At 42.5% G+C, this 27,671-nt stretch overlaps 1 protein-coding gene across 11 annotated transcripts in view; it reads right to left on the minus strand.

Annotated features, from left to right (window-relative positions):
* LOC129851140 (band 4.1-like protein 1) overlaps window positions 1-27,671 on the minus strand; it is a 163,761-nt gene that overhangs the window by 56,654 nt on the left and 79,436 nt on the right. For all 11 annotated transcript variants that reach the window (XM_055917456.1, XM_055917460.1, XM_055917465.1 and 8 more), the window contains exons 2-4: window positions 24,322-24,458; window positions 23,948-24,115; window positions 11,465-11,569 (exon numbers count right to left, since the gene is read on the minus strand). In XM_055917456.1, coding sequence (XP_055773431.1) covers window positions 11,465-11,569; window positions 23,948-24,115; window positions 24,322-24,441 — 393 coding nt within the window. In that variant the 5' untranslated portion in view covers window positions 24,442-24,458. The remainder of the gene's footprint in view (window positions 1-11,464; window positions 11,570-23,947; window positions 24,116-24,321; window positions 24,459-27,671) is intronic.

The following is a 27,671-nucleotide window of genomic DNA, read 5'->3' on the forward strand; positions in this document are numbered from 1 at the left end:
AGGTGCAGGCAGCGATCGGTTGAAGAGCATGCATTTAGTTTAACTTGTATTTAAGAGCAATTGGAGGCCACGGAAGGAGAGTTGTATGGCATTGAAGCTCGCCTGGAGGGTTGTTAACACAGTGTCAAGAGAAGGGCCAGAAGTATACAGAATAGTGTCGTCTGCGTAGAGGTGGATCAGAGACTCACCAGCAGCAAGAGCGACATCATTGATGTATACAGAGAAGAGAGTCGGTCCAAGAATTGAACCCTGTGGCACCCCCATAGAGACTGCCAGAGGTCCGGACAACAGACCCTCCGATTTGACACACTGAACTCGATCAGAGAAGTAGTTGGTGAACCAGGCGAGGCAATCATTAGAGAAACCAAGGCTGTCGAGTCTGCCGATGAGGATGTGGTGATTGACAGAGTCAAAAGCCTTGGCCAGGTCAATGAATATGGCTGCACAGTACTGTTTCCTATCGATAGCGGTTAAGATATCGTTTATGACCTTGAGCGTGGCTGAGGTGCACCCATGACCAGCTCTGAAACCAGATTGCATAGCGGAGAAGGTATGGTGGGATTCGAGATGGTCGGTAATCTGTTTGTTGACTTGGCTTTCGAAGACCTTAGAAAGGCAGGGTAGGATAGATATAGGTCTGTAGCAGTTTGGGTCCTTGAAGTTCTTGATGATCTGATAAATGGTTGATTCATATGAAATCTTACTGGCAGCAATATCCTTGCCTGTGAAGCCCTTTTTGTGCAAAGCAATGATGACGGCACGTGTTTCCTTGCAGGTAACCATGGTTGACAGAGGAAGAACAATGATTCCAAGCACCACCCTCCTTTTGAAGCTTCCAGTCTGTTATTCGAACTCAATCAGCATGACAGAGTGATCTCCAGCCTTGTCCTCGTCAACACTCACACCTGTGTTAACGAGAGAATCACTGACATGATGTCAGCTGGTCCTTTTGTGGCAAAGCTGAAATGCAGTGGAAATGTTTTTTGGGGATTCAGTTCATTTGCATGGCAAAGAGGGACTGCAATTAATTGAAATTCATCTGATCACTCTTCATAACATTCTGGAGTATATGCAATTTGCCATCATACAAACTGAGGCAGCAGACTTTGTGAAAATTAATATTCGTGTCATTCTCAAGACTTTTGGCCACGACTGTACATTTTCCCTCAATAAATAAGTTATCAGCAAAGTCAGAGCTAGTAGGAAAAAGGGGTGGACTGACATGACTAGACTGACATGTCTTATTTCAGATACTCTTTGAAGTGTTTCAGACATTTGAGGGTTTTGGACGTTTTCGGAAAATTGGCAGGGACTCCGCTGCCCTAGCATCAGCTGGTTCAATCCTTGGGGTACTAGGGCAGAGAAAAGCTTTGGTCCTCCAGTGTTAAATCAGCGTGCTAAACACATTAATAAGCAGCAGTAATTTATTATCCTCAAGACTCTATCTAATGTCGGCCTGGGCCAAAGACCACTCAATTATGAAAAAGGCCCTGGGTCTTTTGTCTCCTCTCTGTAGAGCACTCCATCAGGAATAACAACTGTTCTCACTGTTCTGCTACAAGGACACTGCAGTCATAGTTCAGAAAGCAATCATAAACACAATTAATGTTCTCCCAAATGGTGTGGAGATAATATTCTCAAAGAGAGGCAGAGAGGAGTGTCTGAGAACCCAGCTAGTACATCATGTTCTGAGAACCATGTTTCTTAGAGCTTGGTGAGAGCCAGGTTTATCCTAGGGTTATTTTGCATACAATCTTCCCATAACGCTCTGTGAAGGGTTTCAGGTTAGTTACTTGGCTTTGGAACATTCTCAGCGCATTTAAAGCTGCAATATGTAACTTTTCGGGGACACGTCCAAGTTCACATAGAAATGTGTGTTATAGATAAAAAAACAGAGCAGCGGGAGGAGGTTGGAGGGACGCCATGTGCGACTGACGTGTTTTCCGTTTGCTCCCGCAGTTATTCTTAAAATGTATGTACATTTTGCAGCAGAACCGTATTTATTTTCAAATATTAGTTTGGTGATCCCTTTCCGTAAAAACCAAGACTACTTTGCTCTCAATGACTTTGAGAAAACCCGGCACACAAGACCCACTCTCATCACCACCCTCTCCTGAGTCTGAGGGCCTGGGGACTCACACTTTAACCGGGGGTGCGGCTTGGCCTGGCGGCCCTGAAATGAACATTCGAGGCCATCAAACTACTACGCTCTGAGATAGTTTAAATAAAAACGGAAGTTGTTGCTACGATTGAGGCCCAAATACAGGAGGTTTCTGATACTTTAAAAGCAGATCTAACCATCCTGCGGAACGAGACGGTGCCAGCAATCACATCACTCAAAACAACAACAGAGTTGCACACTACAACGATTGCAGCACTGGAGACCTCCGCTACCAATGACTCCGACTTAACCACCTCCCTGGAGGCTGACGTGAAACGCCTAGCTGCAGATTTCAAAAAGGTGCAGGAGAGATGTGTGAGTTTAGAGGGATTCTCTCGCCGCAATAATCTGAGACTGGTATCGGTCCCAAAGTCAGCGGAAAGGCCTTGCGCCACAGATTTCATTTCTGGGCTGCTGAAGGATGTTCTTGCCTTGGATGAGAAGCCCCTGATTGATCGTGCCCACCGGTCGCTGGGCCCAAAGCCCCGGGATGGTGAGAGGCCCTGTGACATAATTCTTCGAGTGCACTTTTTCCATGAGAAGATGGATATTCTCCGACGAGCCCGCAATACCACTCTGAGCTTTCAAGGACAGAGCTTCTCCATCTACCAGGACTACTCCCCCACCGTTTCCAGGCAGCACGCAGCTTTCGGGCAGGCCAAATTACTACTATGGGACCATCCAGGTGTGAAGTATGGACTGCGATTCCCGGCCCGTTTATGGGGGTGCTGACACACTTAAAGGGTTTGAATGCAAATGTTGCATTTCTACATGAGACACACTTAAGGACTGGTGAGCATTTTAGGATGCGTAGGGACTGGGTTGGTCAAGTGTTCCACTCTAACTTTCATAGTAAATCAAGAGGTGCTGCCATTTTGGTTGATAAATCTACTCGTAGATTTATACTTTGTAGCTTCTGAGGTTATTGCTGATCCTAAGGGACGATACATCATAGTAACCGGAAAACTGTTTTCTATCCCTCTTGTTTTGGCTAGTGTTTATGCTCCCAATTGGGATGACACAAGTTTAATTTCTTCCTTTTTATCTGCTATACCCAATTTAGATTCTCATTTGTTGATTTTAGGGGGGGATTTCAACTGTACAATGTCCCCAGTTCTTGACAAGTTCTCACAAAGAACTACAGGCCCATCTAAAGTGCCCTACATATTCAATATTTTCTTCAGAAATATGCTATGTGTGAGGCCTGGCGTTTCCTACACCCTACAGATAGACAGTATTCCTTTTATTCTCATGTTCATCAAACATACTCCCGCATTGATTACTTATTTTTGGACAAAAAACTTCTGCCTAACATTCGGCGGTGTACTTACAAGAGTATTGTTATTTCTGACCATTTACCATTAGTGCTTGAACTAGAGTTTCCCCAGCGACCTCCTATGTGTTATCAATGGCGTCTTAACCCCATTTTACTCTCAGATAAGGAGTTTGTCAATTTCATTTCTTCTGAAATCACCTTATTCCTAGTAACTAATTCAACGCCAGGTATGTCCTGCTCCACCATATGGGAGTCTCTCAAAGCATACCTACGTGGCCAAATTATTTCTTATACAGACAACCAAAACAATGTTTGCTCTCAGCGACTTCGGGACCTGAGCAAATCCATAGCCACATTGGATGAGAAGTATGCTACAGATCCTTCCTCTGATCTACATAAAGAGCGCCAACTAGTCCAATCTGAATTTGATGAGCTTTCTACCAGGCAAGCTGAACAGTTACTCTTGCGAGCTCGATACAGAGTGTATGAACAAGGCGATAAGGCCAGTAAACTCCTTGCACATCAGATCCATAAATCTGAGGCCTCATGTTTAATCCCACAAATAAGGACGCTGTCTGGTGCCACCACAGTTATACATAAAGAGATCAATGATCAATTTAAACAATTTTACTCTGCACTATACACCTCTGAATCTCCTCAAGACCCTTTGCTGATTGATTGATTCATTCTTTAATGGATTGAATATGCCTTCAATTGATACAGACTCCCATGACTGTCTAGAAGAATAATTTACACCGGAGGAGATTGCAACAGCAGTGTCCGCAATAAAAAGTGGTAAATCACCGGGTCCGGATGGTTTTCCAACCGAATTTTACAGGACATTTTCTGGTCTGCTTTGCCCATTCTTGTCTCGATTATTTGCAGAGTACCTTAATACCTCAAAGCTACCGCCTTGCCTTTATCAGGCTTCAATTTCATTACTATTAAATAAAAACAGACACCCTGGAATGTGGATCCTATCGCCCAATCTCGCTTTTAAACTGTGATTACAAAATCCTAGCCAAGCTTTTAGCCATCTGTATGGAAGGCTTGCTGCACCAAGTAATACACTCTGACCAGACTGGCTTTGTGAGAAATAGGCATTGTTTTTCAATATTAGACGCCTTATGAATATACTGTACTCCCCAGCATCGGGGGACCCGGAGATGGTGGTCTCACTTGATGCAGAAAAAGCTTTTGACCGCGTTGAGTGGGACCACCTAACAGCTGCCCTTTATAGATTTGGCTTTGGCCCCAAATTCATTGCGTGGATAAAGATTCTTTATTTTTCCCCCATGGCTTCGGTACGGACTAACAACTTGTCCTCTGACTATTTTCCCTTGCACCGCGGATCCAGACAGGTTTGTCCACTCTCCCCCTTGTTGTTTGCTTTGGCAATCGAGCCTCTCGCCATTGCACTATGCTCTAATGATGCTATTCAAGGTATAATCAGGACGGGCTTAGAGCAGAAAGTCTCGCGATATGCTGACGACCTCCTTTTGTTTATCTCCAACCCTGATACCTCATTGCCACGTGCCTTATCTGGTCTTAAAAAGTTTGGATCAATCTCAGGGTAAAGCTGAATCTAGGCAAGAGTGAGCTTTTTCCTGTAAACAAGGTTGCTTCAAAGTGCTCTTTTACAAGTTTTCAGTTTAGGATTGTCCGGGATCCATTAACCTACGTGGGAGTTAAAGTGACAAGGAAATATTCAAATTTGTTTCAGGAAAACTTTGTTGCTCTAGCAGACAGTTTGAAACAATCTTTTACTTTTTGGAATTCGCTACCTCTTTTTGGGAGGATTAATGTCATTAAAATGAATGTGTTGCCCAAATGTTTATATTTATTTCAATGTTTACCCATTTTTATTCCAAAATACTTTTTTAATTCACTGGATCAAATATTCATGTATTTTATTTGGGATGGCAAGTTACCACGGATTGGTAGAAAACATTTACAGAAGCCTAAGGTGGTTTAGCTCTACCAAATTTTCAGACATAAATTTCAGAGCCCTTCTGTACTGGCTGCAGACTGATCCTACTGGCCCTAGACCACTCTGGGTCCAGATGGAGTCTGAATCGCGTAAACCTGCTGCACTTTCTTCTGTGTTGTGCTCGTCTCTCCCAGTGTCCCTAGGCAAAAGGTGTGTCAACCCAATTGTAAAGCAGTCTCTTAAAATTAGGAATCAGTTCTTTTTAGCCTTTAGCCTCAGGCTTTTCTCTATCAGGGCCAATTAATCGTGAACATTTAATTTCCTCCATCTTTGAATGATGGGGCTTTTGCCATCTGGCACTCACTAGGCCTCAGCTACAGGAAAACTTAAACTTCCCCCAATCCCACTTTTTCCACTATCTCCAGACTAGTAACTTTGTCAGAGCTAACACACCTGAATTTCCCCATAGGCCTGCGAATACAGGTATAGAGAACATCTTTGAGCTGAACAAGCTTCCTAGGGGCGCAATTTCAGATGTATATGCAATCATGAATGACTTAGGTGCCTTTAAAGACTCGATGGGAAAAAGATTTGGGGGAGGAACTTGGGGAAGACACGTGGGAATCTGTGCTGCACAGGGTGCATTCGTCCTATTTTAGCACTAGACACAGCCTCCTTCAATTCACTGGTTCACTGTATCCACTGGTCCGGGGCCAAACTTGGAAGAATATTCTCTGATTTTGATCCTACCTGTGTCAGATGTAAAACGGAACCAGCCACACTGTTGGATATGTTTTGGGGCTGTCATAAACTGTCAGGTTTCTGGGAATTAATATTTAAATGTTTCTCTGTTATAGATCCGTCTCCCCTTACAGCCCTTTTTGGAGTACTGCCCATGGGTACCCTCTTGTCAAGAATCCAGTTGGACACTGTTGCTTATACAACTCTTTTAGCTAGACGGCTAATACTACAGAACTGGAAGATGGCAGCTCCCCCATCTTATAAAAATTGGGTGAGAGATGTGTTGTGTTCTCTGAAACTAGAAAAAATGATATTCAATACACGTGGGAACCCCAAACTGTTTTATGAGGCTTGGGCTCCATTCCGGTCTTACTTTAATGTGTGAAAGTTAAATATTTCTAAAAAATATATTTTGAACTTCGCGCCCTGCACTTGAAGTGGCTGTTGTCATATTGTGCCCGGCTTCGGGCTTGCAGCCCAAAGAAGATAATGGCACCTGTTTGAACTTATCAGTATAAAAGACACCTGTCCACAACCTCAAATAGTCACACTCCAAACTCCACTATGGCCAAGACCAAAGAGCTGTCAAACGACACCAGAAACAAAATTGTAGACCTGCACCAGGCTGGGAAGACTGAATCTGCAATAGGTAAGCAGCTTGGTTTGAAGAAATCAACTGTGGGAGCAATTATTAGGAAATGGAAGACATACAAGACCACTGATAATCTCCCTCGATCTGGGGCTCCACGCAAGATCTCACCCCGTGGGGTCAAAATGATCACAAGAACGGTGAGCAAAAATCCCAGAACCACACGGGGGGACCTAGTGAATGACCTGCAGAGAGCTGGGACCAAAGTAACAAAGCCTACCATCAGTAACACACTAAGCCGCCAGGGACTCAAATCCTGCAGTGCCAGACGTGTCCCCCTGCTTAAGCCAGTATATGTCCAGGCCCGTCTGAAGTTTGCTAGAGAGTATTTGGATGATCCAGAAGAAGATTGGGAGAATGTCATATGGTCAGATGAAACCAAAATATAACTTTTTGGTAAAAACTCAACACGTTGTGTTTGGAGGACAAAGAATGCTGAGTTGCATCCAAAGAACACCATACCTACTGTGAAGTATGGGGGTGGAAACATCATGCTTTGGGGCTGTTTTTCTGCAAAGGGACCAGGACGACTGATCCGTGTAAAGGAAAGAATGAATGGGGGCATGTATCGTGAGATTTTGAGTGAAGATGAAACGTGGCTGGGTCTTTCAGCATGACAATGATCCCAAACACACCGCCCGGGCAACAAAGGAGTGGCTTCGTAAGAAGCATTTCAAGGTCCTGGACTGGCCTAGCCAGTCTCCAGATCCCAACCCCATAGAAAATCTTTGGAGGGAGTTGAAAGTCCGTGTTTCCCAGCAACAGCCCCAAAACATCACTGCTCTAGAGGAGATCTGCATGGAGGAATGGGCCAAAATACCAGCAACAGTGTGTGAAAACCTTGTGAAGACGTACAGAAACGTTTGACCTCTGTCATTGCCAACAAAGGTTATATAACAAAGTATTGAGATAAACTTTTGTCATTGACCAAATACTTATTTTCCACCATAATTTGCAAATAAATTCATTAAAAATCCTACAATGTGATTTTCTGGATTTTTTTTTCTCATTTTGTCTGTCATAGTTAAAGTGTACCTATGATGAAAATTACAGGCCTCTCTCATCTTTTTAAGTGGGAGAACTTGCACAATTGGTGGCTGACTAAATACTTTTTTGCCCCACTGTATATATATATATATATACACTGTATTCTATCCTATTCTACTGTATCTTAGTCTGTGCCGCTCTGACATTGCTCGCCCAAATATTTATATATTCTTAATTCCATACCTTTACTTTAGATGTGTGTGTATATTTGTGAAATTGTTAGATATTACTTGTTAGATATTACTGCACTGTTGGAGCTACAAACACAAGCATTTCACTACACCCGCAATAACATCTGCTAAACACGTGTATGTGACAAATACAATTTGATTTGATTTAACTTCTACTTCATCACAATCCCGGATCCGGGAGCACCCCCATCAGTAAAAAAGCTGACTAGCATAGCCTAGCATAGCGTCACAAGTAAATACTAGCATCTAAATATCATTAAATCACAAGTCCAAGACACCAGATGAAAGATACACATCTTGTGAATCCAGCCATAATTTCTGATTTTTAAAATGTTTTACAGGGAAGACACAATATGTAAATCTATTAGCTAACCACGATAGCAAAAGACACAACTTTTTTTTCCCACCATTTTTTTCCTGCATAGGTAGCTATCACAATTTCGACCAAATAAAGATATAAATAGCCACTAACCAAGAAACAACTTCATCTGATGACAGTCTGATAACATATTTATTGTATAGCATATGTTTTGTTAGAAAAATGTGCATATTTCAGGTATAAATCATAGTTTACCATTGCAGCCACCATCACAACTCTCACCAAAGCAACTAGAATAACTACAGAGACCAACGTGAATTACCTAAATACTGATCAAAAATCATTTATGAAAAATACACAGCGTACAGCAAATGAAAGACAAAGATCTTGTGAATCCAGACAATATTTCCGATTTTTTAAGTGTTTTACAGCGAAAACACAATATAGCATTATATTAGCTTACTACAATAGCCAACCACACAACAGCATTGATTCAAGCCAACAATAGCGAATAAACCAGCAAAAGATATTAATTTTTTCACTAACCTTCTCAAACTTCTTCAGATGACAGTCCTATAACATCATATTACACAATACATATAGAGTTTGTTCGAAAATGTGATTATTTAGCAGCACAAATCGTGGTTATACAATGAGAATAGTAGCCAAGCTGCCAACAATATGTCGGGAGAAATCTTGGGAGAAGCACCTAATCTAATCAGTAACTAAATTTAAACTTGACAAAAAAATACAGGTTGGACAGCAAATGAAAGATACATTAGTTCTTAATGCAATTGCTGTGTTAGATTTTTAAAATTAACGTTACTACGACATACAGCGTGCGTTAAAGCGAGACCGCACCGAAATTAATGGCGGAATATGAGTTTTACATTTTTCAACAGAACAACGAATTAACATTATAAATAGTTCTTACTTTTTGATGAGCTCCCATCAGAATCTTGGGCAAGTTGTCCTTTTTCCAAAAGAATCGTTGCTCGGTTGTAGATTGTCGCCTTCAACGTTGGAATTAGCAGTAAACATTAGCCATGTGGGCCAGACGTGCCCAACTCCCTAGAACGCAGCACAAATAAATACCCAAAAATAGCAAAATACTGATATAAACTGATATAACTCGGTTTAAAATAACAACATTATGATGTCTTTAACACCTATATCAAATAAAATCAGAGCCGGATATATCTAAGGGCTATAACGGGAGTTTTCTAGAACGGCATCCTGAGGTCTGTCTTGCGTCATGGCGAAGAGAAGAAAGGGAGGACCCCACGTTGCCAGCCCATTTATAAGGCATCAGATCTGCCTAGCAACTCCATTTCAATTCTCACTATTCGCTGACATCCAGGGGAAGGCGTATGCAGTGCATCTCAACCAATAGAAGACATGCAAATTAATAAACCGACCTCAGAACAGCCTGCAGATTTCAGATTTCTCACTTCCTCATGGGAAATTGCTCCAACTCGAGTTCTGTTTTACTCACAGATATAATTCAAACGGTTTTAGAAACTAGAGAGTGTTTTCTATCCAATAGTAATAATAATATGCATATTGTACGAGCAAGAATTGATTACGAGGCAGTTTAATTTGGGAACTAAATTATTACAAAGTGCAAACAGCACCCCCTATTGAGAAAAGGTTTTAACCTGGGCTGGCTCCTCTGTTTCAAGATCATCAGAAACAGTCGGTGGAGGGGGCTGTGGAGCCATTATCCTGATGGTGCTTGTGGAAGGGTGGGGAGGATCTACACGTGGAGCTAGCTGGAGCTCAGCAGGAATCATCGCTGCTGGGCTTGGCAGCTGGCCTCTGTGGTTTGATGCTGCTGCTGCTGCTGCTGCTCATTGCTCTCCTTCTCCTTTTGGCTTTGCTTGGGTACTTTGGCGAAGCCTATTTCCGATATCCATCATGGCAGATTACCTGGTTCAAGCTTGGTAAATAGGCTAAGGCGAATACACAGGAGTTGGAACTGGTTCAGGGAACAGAACCAAAAACCGTAAAAGAACAACGTTTTTCAAGGAACAGAAACAGAAACGAAAGTGATCAAAACTGTTCCAGAACAGAACCGTTATTTTAAAAGCATGGGAACTGGTTAGTAACATTATTTTACGTTCTAGGCCTTTTTTTCTAGTCCCACAAAGAAACCAAACAAAGTGCCTATGCAAAGCTCTGACTGTCACTGAGAAACGTATTTTCAGCCTGCCAGCTGAAAATCTTTTTCAACGCTAGTTAATAAGGATACTATAGGCCTAGTAATCACGTTTTATGTTGGATTTATCAACTACAAATAGGTAAGACGTGTTTTTAATTCTGGTGCAGCTGTGCACACAAGCTTGTTAGCTAGCTAGCTAAAGCTTGTTAGCTAGCTACCTCAAAAGACATTAAAAGTTCCTTAATAGAAGCCGCTACTAGGTATAATTCTGTGAACTTAATTCAGATAATTCATGTCATAATAAGATGTCCAGCACTTCAAACCTACCTCCTCAACCCTCTCCTCCTCAACATATTTTGCAACAACCTTGTCACTCAATAATTTGGTCTTTTTTGCTATTTTTATATAGGAACATAAAACTTAAAATGAGGGGGCACAAGTTTCAATTGAGGGGGCTAGGCCCTCTTTTGCCCCCTCGTGGAGCTGGGCCTGCATTACATACCTTGCCTGGGGTTGAGGTATACAGAGGTAGGGTAAACCCAAAACATGCATCCTCAAAACAACCCTAATACCAGCTAACTGACTGTCATGACCATTCAGTTCTGTCTCAGTGCCAAATCTTAGCCAGTGGCGTAATAACTAATACATCCATTCTAGTACAATTACCCTTCCTGGTGTTGTTTGGAGAGTCAACAGACATCAGAGGAGCACTAGTCAGCCTTTCTAATGTAGGCTATGATGATGAAGTGTGCAAATGTTTTCTAAGGAGTTTAGAGTGCCATGTTTTCGCCATCGCCAGTTTAGGGCGCCATGTTTTCTGATGTTTCCTCCTCCTGCTATGTCATCTGTCGTCATGATTTTTCTGAAGACAGTATTTCATGAGAGGAAGAAGTAAGAAGGGAGGAGAAAGAGAGCGGGGGAGGAAAGGAGGGAAAAAGTGCAGGAGTGGTAAATTAATGGTCACAGCAGCTCCATGACAAGGCACTGACCTTTTGGCTTTCTGCATCGCTGTACATCAGGCCAAAGTAGTCCTTCTCCAGCAGGTTGAGGTGCTCACACACCATGTCCAGCAGGGCCTGTCCTTTGCAGTGCTTCTGCAGAAACACAAATAAAGTGTTATTTAATCAAGGGTTAGGTGATTTCTGACCATGTGACCTGGCCTCACTGATTAAAGCATTACGGCACCCCTTACAAAAATTTACCACGGTACTACTATTGTACTTTCATTCATACCATGGTACTACTATGGTCATTTCACTTATACCATGGTATAGTCTGAATCATGATGGTACTACAATGGTACTGCCATTATACCTAAATATTACCATGGTACTGCATAATTTATACCATGGTATAAATCTGAATCATGTAAATGTACCATGGTTTTAGCTTTCAAGTATGATGTTACTGCCATGCACTTAAATAATACCATGGTATTGCATCATTCATACCACGGTAGACGTGGATCCTGGAAATACCATGGTTTTAACCGGCATCCTACATTATACCACGGTAACTCACAATTATGATAAATGGTACCAATAATTATATGGTACCATCTTTATTAATTGTCTGTTACCATAGCACAATGGCAGTATAATACATTAAATAAAAAACCCAAGGTCAAAAGAGTTTGGTTGGTATTATATTGATGAATTTATATACCAGTATGGGAACGTTTTTGATAAAGTCAGAGGCAGGCTAGTACTGTTGGTCCAAATGTGTCTGTAACATCAAAGAAAAAGAGAAATAGGGGTAATACATTCTGTATTAATAGTACCGTTTTTTTGCTCATCTTTCGGTTCCCTTTTTTGCCAACCTAAAATGTGGGATAATGTAAGATATATGGTAGCCTAATCCTTGGTATTTTGTAATCATTTACTGTATTTATAGTCAAGGGGTGTTGCGCTTGTTTCAGCCCACAGAGGGAGCTGCTCGCTCTAGTGGTTGCGTCACGTGCGCTCACTCTCACGCCTAGTAAATGAGTCAGTTGAATGAGAGAGCCAACTGAAGAGAGAAGCACCAGATAAATGTAATATTTTAAACATTATTATCACGGTGAGCAATTATAAAGCGTAGGATGTGAAACACCCAGTTAAGCGGAGTGTAATGATATAATATATATATTTTTTAATGATGTTTGGATAGTTAATTATTTTATAAAAGTATGTTAGCATAGAAGCTAACGTCGGCTAAAGTTAGCGCCAGTCAAGCTAGCTTGTCGTAATCATGTCAACAGGACAAACGAACGTTCACACAGAGTGTAAAGAAAGGGAAACATTGCAACTTGCTGTTTTTAGGGATATGATGAGAATTACATGATAAATGTATCTATGAGATAAGATTATAATGAATATAATGATGAATTTGTTTAGTATGTTGGCTATTTAGAATTGTATAAGCGTAGCCAAGTCAGTGGAATGAGAGAGAGACAACTGAAAACTATTGAAGAGAGAAGTACCAGATAAACTATTTTACATCTTTACAGTTTCAGACTCCCTTCATTGTTCTCACCATACCCTATCCAGGTCCCAATGTTTAAGAGGATATACTATGCTACTTGACCATGTGTGTTGTGGTTTTTCACTATGAGCTAAAGGGGTTTAAAGGGTACTAGGCCTACGTCTTGCCATTGCAGAGGGAGTAGCCAATGTTGCATTATGTGAGTACCATAAATTACTTTGTTTACCTTTACCTGAAAAATGGTGAGACACAGACAATCATAATACATTGTAAACAACTACCATGCATTCATGTTTCACTACATGCTGCTAGTACAAAACCATGGTATTTTTTCATTGTACTGCCATGATTCATTTTTGTACCATGGTAGCTAGTACAATTTTTTTTAAATAGGGCTTTTTGGTCACTGCCTTGGCAGGAAAATACCATGGTACTTTCCTGCCATGGTAGTACAATGAAAGAACTACCATGGTACTATCATGTTTTTTTGGTCAGTCCATGGCAGGAAAGTACCATGGTATTTTCCTGCTATGGTAGTGACCAAAAAAACATGATAATACCATGATATTTTTTTCATTGTACTACCATGGTAAATTTTTGCAATGGACTGCATGGTTTTGTTGACATCCACACATTTTTATTACTGGAATTAGGTTTATTAGAGTGTCATGTAACTTCAAATGTATCAACACAACAGAATGTGTCTCTCCCCAACATCAACCCCAACCAGATAGGGAAGCCATCTTGACACCAGCTGCTATCTATTGTTGTCTACAGACTATAACAGCTCTTCCCTTGAGTGCTGTGTTACAGTCAGAATTCATCAAATACTTGACTTGGAAAATGAAAACAGAATTTTAGAGGAAGATTGCTTTCTGCATGATACATGGTCCGAACAAACAGTGGATTATCGAATGTCACTCATATAACTGTATCCAAATTGTTTACTTTCTGATCACATTCCTGGGCTGGGAAGGAAAGACAGAATAAGTGTGAAGTTACTCAAATGTCCAAAGAAATTCTAGCCAAGAGGGGCACCGCTCATGGGGCGGCACTTTCGCAAATCATTCTAGCAATGATATACCTTCATGTAACTTGAACAAAAATAGGGAAAAACGATTGTGTGTAATTTCAAATACACATTCGTGCATAACAAAACATCACTCTGAAACCGGCATAGTAGCATGGTACCCTGGTCTGTAGATCCCAGAGTTCAGACTATGGGTGCTGCTGCACACACACACAGATACACACGCTTTTCCCTTGGGGTCATAGCCAGCGAGCTGTGTGTGTGAACTGTGTGTGCTGCTCTCCAGGGAGCAAGCTTCTGTGCGGCTCATTGCTTGCTTTCCCTAGAGCCTGGTATCCGTGGTGGCAGGCAGACAGAGCAAGTCGTTGCCGGGGAAACAGATGCAGATGTATGCTCCCTCCCTCTCTTTTTTGTTCCTTTATATCTCAAGGCCAGAGCTGGGGGGAGTGTCTCCTTTGGCTTATTATGGTTGAAGAGATGGTGTGGTAAGACTGGAAGCACTTATGAACTCTTACTGTCACTCAACAGTCCCCATGGTTGTGGAGAGAAGACATGGATGTGGTTGTGGGGTCTGTATGGAGTGGACTGTATGGCATTAGCATGAGTTATTAAAAGCCCAGTGCAAGCCCAGTGCGTTTTATATATATATTTCCACAATGAGGTTGGAATAATACTGTAAAATTGTGAAAATAATGATAATGCCATTTTAGTGTAACCTGTTTGAAAAGAACGCCCTGAAATTTCATCACCAAGAGGTAAATTTGTTAATAGACCAATAAGAAAGAGAGCTCTAAACCTCTCTGCCAACAGTTCGTTTTTGGATTTACCCTTCCCACTCCCAGACAGTCCTAGCAAAATTCTTGCTTGAGAAATTGGTCTTTGCTAAGTAGCAGTTAAAAAAAAAAAAAATGGGCCATTTTAATTTAAAACAATCATAGTAAGGTACTTAATTGTTACCCAGAAATGATTTGATATTGGTATTTAAAAAAAATGGCTGCATTGGACCTTTTTTAAAGATACAGTATATATGGGCATGTTTAGGATCTTAATATGCAGTGACTAAGGAATTGAGGCGTTTCTCCATGGACACTCCCTTTAACAGAGCAATTAATTTAACTCCACTTTGAGCACCTTCACAGCAAATGACAAGCGTTTTCTCTCAAAATAAACACAAGTAACACACTTAAACCATTGCAAAGTGTACAAACCAACTCATTGTCAGAGTCACAGAGCATTTAAAAAAAATATGTCTCCCAAAATAGCTCCATTCTACACAATAACAGAGTGCAGCTCATCCATGCATGACCTGGTAGAGTATACACCAGGGAACTGAAGGAAGGGGTGAGGGAAGTGTGGGAGTGCGTAGCCCCGTCTCCCCTCTCTCCACTGTGGCACCTTGGGAGCCAGAGCCAAGCAGCCATGGCAAGACAGGCTAATTAACCCTTGGATGGGGCACCTCCTCCAGTGAGAATTGTCACAAAGGGGTGCCTGCCTTCCCTCAACGCTATTATTATCAACTCCTGGAGCATGGAGGAGGTTTGATATGGCAGGCCTGACGTTCCAATACACCAATTAAACACAGGAAGGGGGTTGGTGGGAGGCCAGGAGTGAGGTGAGGATAAACGTTATACTGCAGCAGCAAGTTATTTAAACAGGGATGAGTAAAAAGAGAGGGTTGATTTGTACATCCTTTTGTAGCAATGAATGGAAGTAAAAAAGGAAGCAAATGATACTTCATTGCATAAAGGCTTTGAGAATCATAATGTGGATTTTTATTTCCAGTGCTGAGAACATCTTGAGTTGCTTGAGAGTATTTAAAAGACAATTTTTTGCAACGTTTTCTTTTGAAAAAGGTTGATAAAAGCAAGGGAAATGTTCTAGAGATTCTTATATCAGAAACACACTCACATACCGAAGTATCCTAAGGGCAGCTCACAATATGTCACGACTTCTGCCGAAGTCGTTGCCTCTCCTTGTTCGGGCGGTGCTCGGAGGTCGACGTCACCGGTCTTCTAGCCATCATCGATCCATTTTTCATTTTCCTTTGGTTTTGTCTTGTCTTCCCACACACCTGTTTTCAATCCCATCCATTACCTGTTGTGTATTTAACCCTCTGTTTCCCCTCATGTCTTTGTCAGAGATTGTTTATTGTCAGTGTAGTGTTTATTTGTATAGGTGAGCGACGGGTCTTCGTACCCATATTTGTTTATATTAATTTTCTTAGTAGTGTTATGGAGCATGTTACTTGGACATTTATTAAAAGACTCCATTTTACACTCCGTTTGACTCTCCTGCGCCTGATTTCCCTGCCACCTATACACACGTCTCTGACAGAATCTCTGACCAAAAATATATGAAGTCAACAGGAGAGGACACTACGCTCATGGAGGTGGAGGAACGCGTCCGGGAACAAGTGGAGGAGATTGACTGTTTGAGCGTCGTCATGGATCACATTGTCCAGAATATGGACCGCTGGGAGAGACAGGGAGTTTCTCCAGCGCCTCCACCATCACAACCGGGATTTCCCTTGAACTGACTGAGTATATTGGTTCCTGACTTCCCTGAAAAGTTGCATATCACAGGGGCTGTTCGATGCTAATGCAGATGCCACAGGATGTTTTTGTGCTGGTCAAGGGCAGTCAAGTCTGGGGTGAACCAAGGGCTATATCTGTTATAGTTATAAAAAAAAATTGAATGGGGCATGCTTATTTAAGATGGAGAGGAAAGCACTTTTGAAGAGCAACCAGGCATCCTCTACTGACGGGATGAGGTCAATATCTTTCCAGGATACCCGGGCCAGGTCGATTAGAAAGGCCTGCTCGCTGAAGTGTTTTAGTGCGCGTTTGACAGTGATGAGGGGTGTTCGTTTGACCGCGGACCCATTACGCACCCAGGCAATGAGGCAGTGCTCACTGAGATCCTGGTTGAAGATAGCAGAGGTGTATTTAGAGGGCAAGTTGGTCAGGATGATATCTTAGAGGGTGCCCAAGGTTACGGATTTAGGGTTGTACCTGGTGGGTTCCTTGATAATTTGTGTGAGATTGAGGCCATCTAGCTTAGATTGTAGGACGACCGGGGTGTAAGCATGTCCCAGTTTAGGTCACCTAAAAGTACGAACTCTGAAGATAGATGGGGGCGAACAATTCACATATGGTGTCCAGGGCACGGCTTGGGGCTGAAGGGGGTCTATAACAAGCGGCAACGGTGAGAGACTTGTTTCTGGAAAGGTGGATTTTTAAAAGTAGAACTCGAATTGTTTTGGCACAGACCTGGATAGTATGACAGAACTCTGCAGGCTATCTCTGCAGTAGATTGCATGTGAGTGATCATAGGGTCCAGTGAGTAGCTAGGTGAGCTGGAGGCACGACGTTTCAGACAGCTAGCAGGGCAGGGTGGAGCTAGCAGATGGGCCTCAGGGGAACATCGCAACGGGAGAGCATATTGAAACACCCTCGGACGATTACGTCAGCAGACCAGTCATGATGGATCGGCGGGGCTCCGTGTCGGCAGGCAAAGGGTCCAGGCCAATTGGCAAAAGAGGTAGGCCCAGGAATTATCTGATGGGTCTCTTCGGCTATCCGGGAGATGGGCCTAGCTCGAGGCTAGCTTCAGGCTAACTAGTGCTTTCTTCGGGGCAGAGATGTTAGACAGGAGTAGCCACTCGGATAGCAGCTAGCTAGCTGCGATGATCCGGGGTAAAGGTTCAGAGCTTGCGGTAGGAATCCGGAGATGTGGTAGAGAAAAGCAGTCCGATATGCTCTGGGTTGATAACTCGCTGTGCAAGCTGGCAGGAGTTGACCGGGCTGAGGCTGGCAGACGTCCGAGTTAACGGTGATGACCGCTAGCAGTGGCTAACTGACCACTAGCTAGTAGCTAGTTAGCTGTCTAGTTACTGAAGGGGGTTCTGGTTCTAAAGTATAAAAAATAGCAGGCCATACCACATTGGGTGAGGCGGGTTGCAGGATAGTATGTTCAGTCCGTAGATAGAAATTGAGATTAAAAATATAAAACAATATATACGAATAAAAACAATATATACAAGGGACGGGACAAGACAATCAAAACAGACATCCCACTGCTACGCCATCTTGGAAGACAGCGCCTCTTCAACCTCAGGAGGCTGAAGAAATTTGGCTTGTCATCTAAAACACTCACAAACTTTTACAGATGCACAATCGAGAGCATCCTGTCGGACTGTATCACCGCCTGGTACGGCAACTGCACCACCCTCAACTGCAAGGCTCTCCAGAGGGTGGTGAGGTCTGCACAACCCATCACCGGGGGCAAACTACCTGCCCTCCAGGACACTTGCAGCATCCGACGTCACAGGAAGGCCAAAAAGATCATGAAGGACAACAACCACCCGAGCTGCCGCCTGTTCACCCCGCTATCATCCAGAAGGCGAGGTCAGTACAGGTGCATCAAAGCTGGGACTGAGAGACTGAAAAACAGCTTCTATCTCAAGGCCATCAGACTGTTAAACAGTCATCACTAACATAGAGAGACTGCTGCCAACATACTGACTCAAATCACTGGCCACTTAAATAAACGGACTTAATAAATGTATCACTAGTCACTTTAAATAACGGCACTTTAATAATGTTTACATATCCTACATTACTCATCTCATATGTATACACTGTATTCTACACCATCTATTGCATCTTGCCTATGCCGCACTCCATCGCTCATCCATATATTTATATGTACATATTCTTATTCATCCCTTTACATTTGTGTGTATAAGGTAATTGTTGTGAATTTGTTAGATTACTTGCTAGTTTTACTGCATAGTCGGAACTAGAAGCACAAGCATTTCGCTACACTCGCATTAACATCTGCTAAACATGTGTATGTGAAAATAAAATGTAATTTGATTTTTACTAAAACATTTTTAAAGTCAAGTAGAACAAAAACACTAGAAATATAAATAAAAAAAGAGCACGAGAATATAAGTCAGCTATATTCAATACAGGGTCAAGAACATATTACAATGTCAAATCAAATTTTTTATTTGTCACATACACATGGTTAGCAGATGTTAATGCGAGTGTAGCGAAATGCTTGTGCTTCTAGTTCTGACAATGCAGTAATAACCAACGAGTAATCTAACCTAACAGTTCCACAACTACTACCTTATACACACAAGTGTGAAGGGATAAAGAATATGTACATAAAGATATGAATAAGTGATGGTACAGAACGGCATAGGCAAGATGCAGTAGATGGTATCGAGTACAGTATATCCATATGAGATGAGTAATGTAGGGTATGTAAACATAAAAGTGGCATAGTTTAAAGTGGCTAGTGATACATGTATTACATAAAGATGGTAAGATGCAGTAGATGATAGAGTACAGTATATACATATACATTATATTAATAAGTTGCATTATTTAAAGTGGCTAGTGATACATTTTTGATCAATTCCCATCAATTTCCATTATTAAAGTGAGCTGGAGTTGAGTCAGTATGTTGGCAGCAGCCACTCAATGTTAGTGGTGGCTGTTTAACTGTCTGATGGCCTTGAGATAGAAGCTGTTTTTCAGTCTCTCGGTCCCTGCTTTGATGCACCTGTACTGACCTCGCCTTCTGGATGATAGCGGGGTGAACAGGCAGTGGCTCGAGGTGGTTGTTGTCCTTGATGATCTTTATTGGCTCATACAATTGGCTCATTCATCCCCCTCCTCTCCCCTGTAACTATTCCCCAGGTCGTTGCTGCAAATGAGAACGTGTTCTCAGTCAACTTACCTGGTAAAATAACAGTAAAATAAAAAATAAATAAAAAATGGCCTTCCTGTGACATCGGGTGGTGTAGGTCTCTTGGAGGGCAGGTAGTTTGCCCCCAGTGATGCGTCCCCAATGTGTAGGGATACTGGAGTGGTAGGGTTAGATATGCATAGGGGTAAGGTGACTAGGCATCAGGATACATGATAAACAGAGTAGCAGCCGTGTATACTGTATAATAATTGCATGTGTGTGTAGATTTAGTATAAATGTGTGCGTGCGATGTGTGTGGGTTGGTTCTTCTATCCTTGTGGGGACCTAAGGATAGTAAAACAAGGAAAATTCTCCGTTGTGGGGACATTTCCCACGTCCCCATAAAGACAAAGGCTATTTTAAGGTTAGGGGTTAGATTTAGGGTTAGGCTAAGGGGTTAGAGGTTAGGTTTAGGAGTTAGGTTTTGGGTTATGGGTTACGGGTTAGGTGAAGGAAAAATAATATTTTGAATGGAAATACATTTTATGTCCCCACGAGGATAGAATAACATAATGTGTGTGTGTTGGAGTGTCACTGTGTGGTGAGTGTGCATAAATAAAAATACAATTGAACGGTCAATGCAGATAGCCCGTGTAGCCATTTTGTTAGCAATTTAGCAGTCTTGTAGCTTGAGGATAGAAGCCGTTCAAGAGCCTGTTGGTGTCAGACTTGATGCTCTGGTACCACTTGTTATGCGGAAGCAGAGAGAACCGTCTTTGTCTTGGGTGACTAGTCTTTAACCTTTTTAGCATGAGAGCTACTTTAAAAAAATGTAACATGTTGCAAGCTACTCATTTTTTTCTAGCTTTGACATAGGCACATTGTTCTCTTCTCCTCTCCCCTGCAACTCTCAAAGTAGTGCTCTATATTTTCTGTCAAAATACCTGGTAAAATAATGGTTCATAAACAACCTTATCTATCTGCGATTTTTTTTCTCTCCAAATTATGTTTTATATTTTCCAAAAATATGTTCAGTTTAATATTTCCTGATTTAGATTTACAATTATTCATAGAGAAACAAAGACATTGGATGTTCTGAGTCCATGTCAATACTTAAACCACATCAGAATTGTTTTTTAATTAGGTCTGAAATAAAATGAACACATTTTTATATTTGAGTGTAATTCTCCTTTAATTGCCATCTAGCTAGTGAGGAATGTGCTGTCTAACCTGCCGGTCTAGCGATGGCTCTGTACTGCTGCTGCTCCTTTCATGGCAAAGTTTGCATACAGCAAATAAGATACAAATTATATATTTACTCATGATATTCTTCTGCCAGGTAAGCCTACTTTTCAGTTAATGTTTAATTGAGAAGGTTTTGGGGAAAGTACTTCTGTCAACCCACAAAATGGTTATCACATCAACTGGCTACACACGGAGTGCTAGACAGACGCACGCACCACACAAACAAGGTCCCAAGCTTGGTGACGAGCTTGGAGGGGACTATGGTGAACAGCATTCTCACATAGGTATTTGTCTTATCTAGGTGTGTGAGGGCAGCGTGGAGTGCAATTGATGATGTGTCTGGGGTGATGTGTGTCATAACCAGCCTTTCAAAGCACTTCATGATTACAGATGTGAGTGCTACAGGGTGCTAGTCATTGTGGAAGGTAGTCTTAGAGCTCTTGGGAACATGAATGATGGTGGTCAGCTTGACAAATGTGTGGATTACAGACTCGGACAAGGAGAGGTTGAAAATGAATGTGAATATGCCTGCCGGCTGTTCTTTGCGTGCTCTGAGAACGCGCCCTGGAATACCGTTCAGCCCGTGGCCTTACGAGTGTTGACCTGATTAAAAGCCATACCTCAAGTTGGCCTCAGAGAACGAGATCACCCAGTCCCCTGCGTCAGAGGGGGTCCTCATGCACGGCTCTGTGTTGTTTTCGTCAAAGTGTGCATAAAATGCATTTAGTACGTCGGGGCAGATCATGGCTGGGTCTTCCTTTGTAATCCGTAATGGACTGTTGTCCCTGCCACATGCGGCGGGCAGCGGAGCCTGTAATAGTATTCCACCATGTTCCTATATTGTCATTTTGCTTGTTTGATGGTTCTTATTGTGCTTGTTTGTGTCCTCAGCCGTAGCCTTGGGGTTGGCTGCAATAGCCCTGTGTGCGGTAGCCCTGTCCTTAGGCTTAGCGCCAACCTCTGTGTTAATCCAGGGCTTTTGATTAGGGAAGCAGGGATCCTTCACTGTGGGGACAATGATGGCAATGTATTTCCAAATGAAGCCAGTGACGGAGGTAGTTAGCTCATCAATGCTCTCAGCCAAGTCACTGAACATATTCCAGTCAGCGCTAGGAAAGCAGTCTTGTAGCATAACCTCCGATTCAGAGGACCATATCGGAGCAACGGAGCATGTCATGGGTACTTATTGTTTGAGCTTTTGCTTGTAGACAGGAAGCAGGAGTATATAGTCATGATCTAATTTGCAGAAGGGGGGACGAGAGAGGGCCTTGTTTGCTTGCTTGTGGATAGCGTAACAGTGGTCTAGGACTTTATCGCCCCTAGTGGCGAAGGAGATGTGTTGGGCATTATGTGACTTAATGATGGGGAATTAAAATCATTGGCAACAAGGAAAGCAGCCTCCGGGTGCATGGTTTCATGCTTGTTTATAGCCTCGTACAGTTAAGTGCCATCTTGTTATTTTTCTTGTCTTGAGATGGAATATATACAGCAGTCACGATAACAGAAACTCTCTCGGGAGGTAGAAGAGTTGGCATTTGACCATCAGGTATTCCAAGACGGGTGAACAATGGGTCGAGACTTCCACTGTGCTAGTCAGCACACCATTTCCTTGAATCCTTTGAGTTGGATAGCCATGGGGGGTTTCTTGTCCGAAAGTAATGTTTCAGAAAAGCAGAGAATATTGCAGTTACGAGAGTCCCATTGATAGCAAATCCGCGATCGGCATTAATCCATTTTATCATCAAAAGACTGTACGTTGGCCAATAGAACTGAGAGAAGAGGTGGATGGTTTTCCCTTCGCCTTAATCTCGGCAGGTCTCCCCCTCTCCTGCCTCTTTTTCTCTGGCGTTTCCTCTTAGATAGCCCAAACCCTGGGTTGGAATTAGACAATGAGCCTAGGGCAATAAAGTACAAGTTGAAGCCGGAATTGAGGTCAGTAACTGCCATTCTCATTTTAAAAAGTTCTGGTCGATCATAAGAAATTATAGTGTCTACATTTTGTGAAAAAAAGTTAAGATAAACATCAAACGAATCACAAAATAGTAAAGTTGGGTATACACTCCCAACAAGGAGTACTATCGACACACACACACAAAAAGTGTAATTTATATTTTGTTTGTCCATTCTGTGAGACATTCAAGTTGTGATTTTGCATGCAAATAGAACATCCATAATGCTGGAATCGCCCATATCTAGCTATGTTTAGGAGGGGCTCTGGAAGAGGACAGTGGCACAGCCTGCCAGGATAGCACAGATTGGCCAGGGAGAGGAGACATACATCCACCATCCCAAACACACAGGGAGGGACAGACAGACATACAGGCAGACACTTACTCCTTGTTATGCATCACAAAACAGTCCCTGAAGCATGGTGATAAAGCCCTACAGTATATGCATTACTAGCTGCCATTAGAAGACACAAGACAGCAACAGTATAGTGCTCTTGCCAATAAATACAGGTTTCTCCATCTCTAAGAGTTCACACATCACTCCTTCAACAAAGGGTGCTTCTCTTGACCCATTTTCTAACTGAATACAGTGAGCATTCCATACCATCATGAAGACGTGTCCTGTTTGGTGATGGTGCTGTGATACCAGGCATTGTAAGCGGGTGAGCCTGCTTTTCCTCCACGATATTCTCTGTGTCACTTATCCTAATGACTGGAATTTGTGTCTGTGGCAGAGAATGTGTAACCTTGCATTGGCCTTTCCCTGTGGAGAGCTTCACAGTGGAGCTGCTACACCACGCACACCGTTACACCACGCATGATGCATTCTCTTTCATCTGCTTTATAACGGCCTTATCTGCACTCAGCAGATTCATAACATACAGTAAACACAAAAAAAGACACAATGTTCCAAAGTAAGGAAACTAGTTGCATCTGCTGGTAGAGCCATAAGGACAAAAATAATACAATTAGAGGAACATTTCTCACTGTTATATTTTTTGACTGGTTCATTCAAACCCGTTCTGGACGTAACCTCCAACATGGTTATGTTCAAGGATGAAATTCTTCCTTTTATCCATGCTTACCTCAATCCCTGCCTCATAGTCAGAGGTGTCCAGTAGGGTGACCTTGAAGGGAACAGTCTTTGGCCGTTTGGAAGTCTTCTGGGGGGACTTGGGGGTCTTGCTTGGGGTGGTCTTTTCTGACACGTCGTCTATTTCCCTGTGGTCGTCGATCAGTTTGGAGTCCTGGTCCTTTACATAGGGACAGTCATAGTCACAGGCAAAATTCATAGTCACAGGTGAAATTGACAATAAATGAATGTCTATTATAATTATGGCCACTAAACATGTGCAAATATCTGTCAATGGTTGATGGAGGACGAGAATGAATGTGATCTAACCAGGAAAAACACAAGGCCCTAATTGCGGTATAGATTGAACGTCATGTGCTCTCCTACCTGTTTGGCCATCTTTGCACCTAAAGCCGAGTCCTGCATGCCTGTTGCTGCCCCCTTCTGCCAGGAGGACTCTTCAGCTGCCTTCTTTACCCGTGACTCAGAGCCAAGCTCTGTTGGCATAACAACCTCTCTTTAACCTGGGGGGAAATAACACAAAAAATACTTTTTAGTCTAATTCTTAGTCTTATCAATATGAAAGTAAAGTGGTCTGCATGATACAAAAAGAGAGTTTGCTAAACAGTAGGTGGTGCCAAGATGGTGCCAATACCAACTAGGTACTCCTCAGGCAGCAGTGGTGGCAAGGCATGACATAGCAAGATTACATTTCAAAATGACATATGTTAATGTGATTCATCTCTTGTGGTAGCAGTTATTCCCTTGCCTCCAGAGCCATATACAGCAATCACAGAGTGTGTGACAACCAGTACTGCATGTGGTAGCAGTGACAGAACCCCAACCTCATTCACTAAGAAACTACTGCCAGGAGCGCAGCATCACTGTTAGTTCTGCTTCCTGTGATGACTGGCCGCTGAAGACCGCCTGGTCGTCAAGGACATTCACTTTATTTCAGGAATCTCTCAAATCAGACAATCCATATTTTATTTAAGCAAGCAGCACTTCAGCAGTTGAGACGATAATCACAGAGATGGTCCTATAATTAATTTAGCTGCAGGCAAGATCATGGACTGAATATTATTAGCTCTGATAGTCACTGGTAATTTCAACAGCATTATGATTCTGAGCATTTAGAATTGAACAGTGAGAAATCCTCACCATAGAGTAATAGTGGTAATTACCCAATCATAATGAGTAAATCATAATCATAAAATAATAATAATATGAAGTAAAAGTAAGTCACATAGAATTACATATAGAATTGATAAGATACAATGCATTTGGAAAGTATTCAGACCCCTTGACTTTTTCTACATTTTGCTATGTTACAGCCTTTTTCAAAATTTATTAAATTGTATTTTTTACTCATCAATTTACACACAATACCCTATGATGACAAAGCGAAAACAGGTTTTTAGACATTTTTGCAAATATATAAAAAATAAAAAACAGAAACATTTTATTTACTTAGGTATTCAGACCCTTTGCTATGAGACTTGAAATTGAGCTCAGGTGCATCCTGTTCCCATTTATCATCCTGGAGATGTTTCTACAACTTGGAGTACACCTGTGGTAAATTCAATTGACTAGACATGATTTTGGAAGGCACACACCTGTCTATATAAGGTCCCACAGTTGACAGTGCATGTCAGAGCAAAAACCAAGCCATGAGGTCGAAGGAATTGTTCTTAGAGTTCAGAGACAGGATTGTGTCGAGGCACAGATCTGGGGAAGGGTACCAAAACATTTCTGCAGAGTTGAAAGTCCCCAAAAACACAGTGGCCTCATTCTTAAATGGAAGAAGTTTGCAACCACCAACACTCTTTCTAGAGATGGCCGCCCAGCCAAATTGAGCAATCGGGGGAGAAGGGCTGTTTTTCAGCGGCAGACACTGGGAGACTAGTCAGGATTGACGGTACGATGAACAGAGAAAAGTACAGCGAGATCCTTGATGAAAACCTACTCCAGAGCGCTCAGGACCTCAGACTGGGGCAAAGGTTCACCTTCCAACAGGACAATGACCCTAAGCACACAGTCAAGACAACGCAGGAGTGGCTTTGGGACAAGTCTCTGAATGTCCTTGAGTGGCCCAGCCAGAGCCTGGACTTGAACCAGATCGAACATTTCTGGAGAGACCTGAAAATAGCTGTGCAGCGACGCTCTCCATCCAACCTGACAGAATTTGAGAGGATCTGCAGAGAAGAATGGGAGAAACTCCCAAAAATGCAGGTTTGCCAAGCTTGTCATACCCAAGAAGACTCGAGGCTGTAATCGCTGTCAAAGGTGCTCAACAAAGTACTGAGTAAAAGGTTTGAATACTTATGTAAATGTGATATTTCATGTTTTTACTTTTAATACATTTTCAATAATATCTAAAAACCTGTTTTTGTTTTGTCATTATGGGGTATCGTTTGTAGATTGATGAGGGGAAAAACGATTTAATCAATTTTAGAATAAGGCTGTTACGTAACAATATGTGGAAAAAGTCAAGGGGTCTGAATACTTCCGAATGCACTGTATCTATAGTCATACAGTAGCATAGATGTTATTTGGGATGCCAGAGGGATGGGGAAGGTTGTGGCTGTTTAAATTAATCCAGGAAGGTGAGGGGGTGGATGGCAACGCCCATTATACCAAATAGTCTTCCCCCATAACTACACTCTGTCAGGGTATACACATTTAGACAGGCATCTGACACAGGGATGCATTTTCCTCTGACACTCTATCAAGTAAAAGATTACCCCTCCATGATGGCAGTATCCCCAATCGAGCCGACCCTGCTGGGGCCACCATAAGCCAATCTGATGCCAGTTATATTCAGTGTCACACACAACTCAGAAAAACTTGTTTCTAATCCAATCTCTATCTGGCCCCTGCAGTCTTGCTGCCCTCACGGCACAAATCCCATCACCATAATGCACTGTGGGTAAGGTACTGTAGGCTGAGCGAGTGGGCTGCTGTCAACATCCCCAGTGGACAGAGACCGAAACATGACCACTTCTCTCAGGGTCAGAAGGACAGACAAAGGCTGAAGGTTTAAGATGGTGACATACAGTCCATGCAGCAGCGTGCTTAAAGTAGAATGAAGAGACAACCGTGACAGGCAATCCTCCTCTGTGTCATCACTTACAATCACATGGAATTGACAGGCATTAATTCCCCTCCTGTGGGACAAATTGGCAGTGTGTGTGACTGTGAGTGGTGTGTGACTGCTCTGCACCGGGGGCTAATTGTCCCTGGCTGTCTGATCCAGCTGAGTCTCTGGGCTACGCTGCTAAATCAATTTCCCCTCTGTGGCTGAATCACGGAAATTACTGCAAAGAAACCCTCCCTCATTCACACACAAACGCACACCCCTCCCACACACACACACGCACACGCACACACACACACACACACACACACACACACACACACACACACACACACACACACACACACACACACACACACACACACACACATGTCGGTGCAGCCAATGTAAACAGTCATGTGTGTGTCTTTAACATCATCTATCTATCACCACCTCACTGTCAATTCTCTGAATCTCAGCGCTACTGGGGAATCTCACAAATCAAACAACGTGGGTCGCCGTCTTTCCTCCATGTGGCACATCTCATACATTTCTTCAATTCAGACACATGCCGACATCTCCTCTGAACATCCCTATGTGGTAAATGACATGAGGGATTAATCTACAGCTGTGGTTGGGTTGAGGGAACCATGTGAACGTG

This window comes from Salvelinus fontinalis, chromosome 3 (assembly GCF_029448725.1).
Source record: "Salvelinus fontinalis isolate EN_2023a chromosome 3, ASM2944872v1, whole genome shotgun sequence".
Lineage (NCBI taxonomy): Eukaryota > Metazoa > Chordata > Actinopteri > Salmoniformes > Salmonidae > Salvelinus > Salvelinus fontinalis.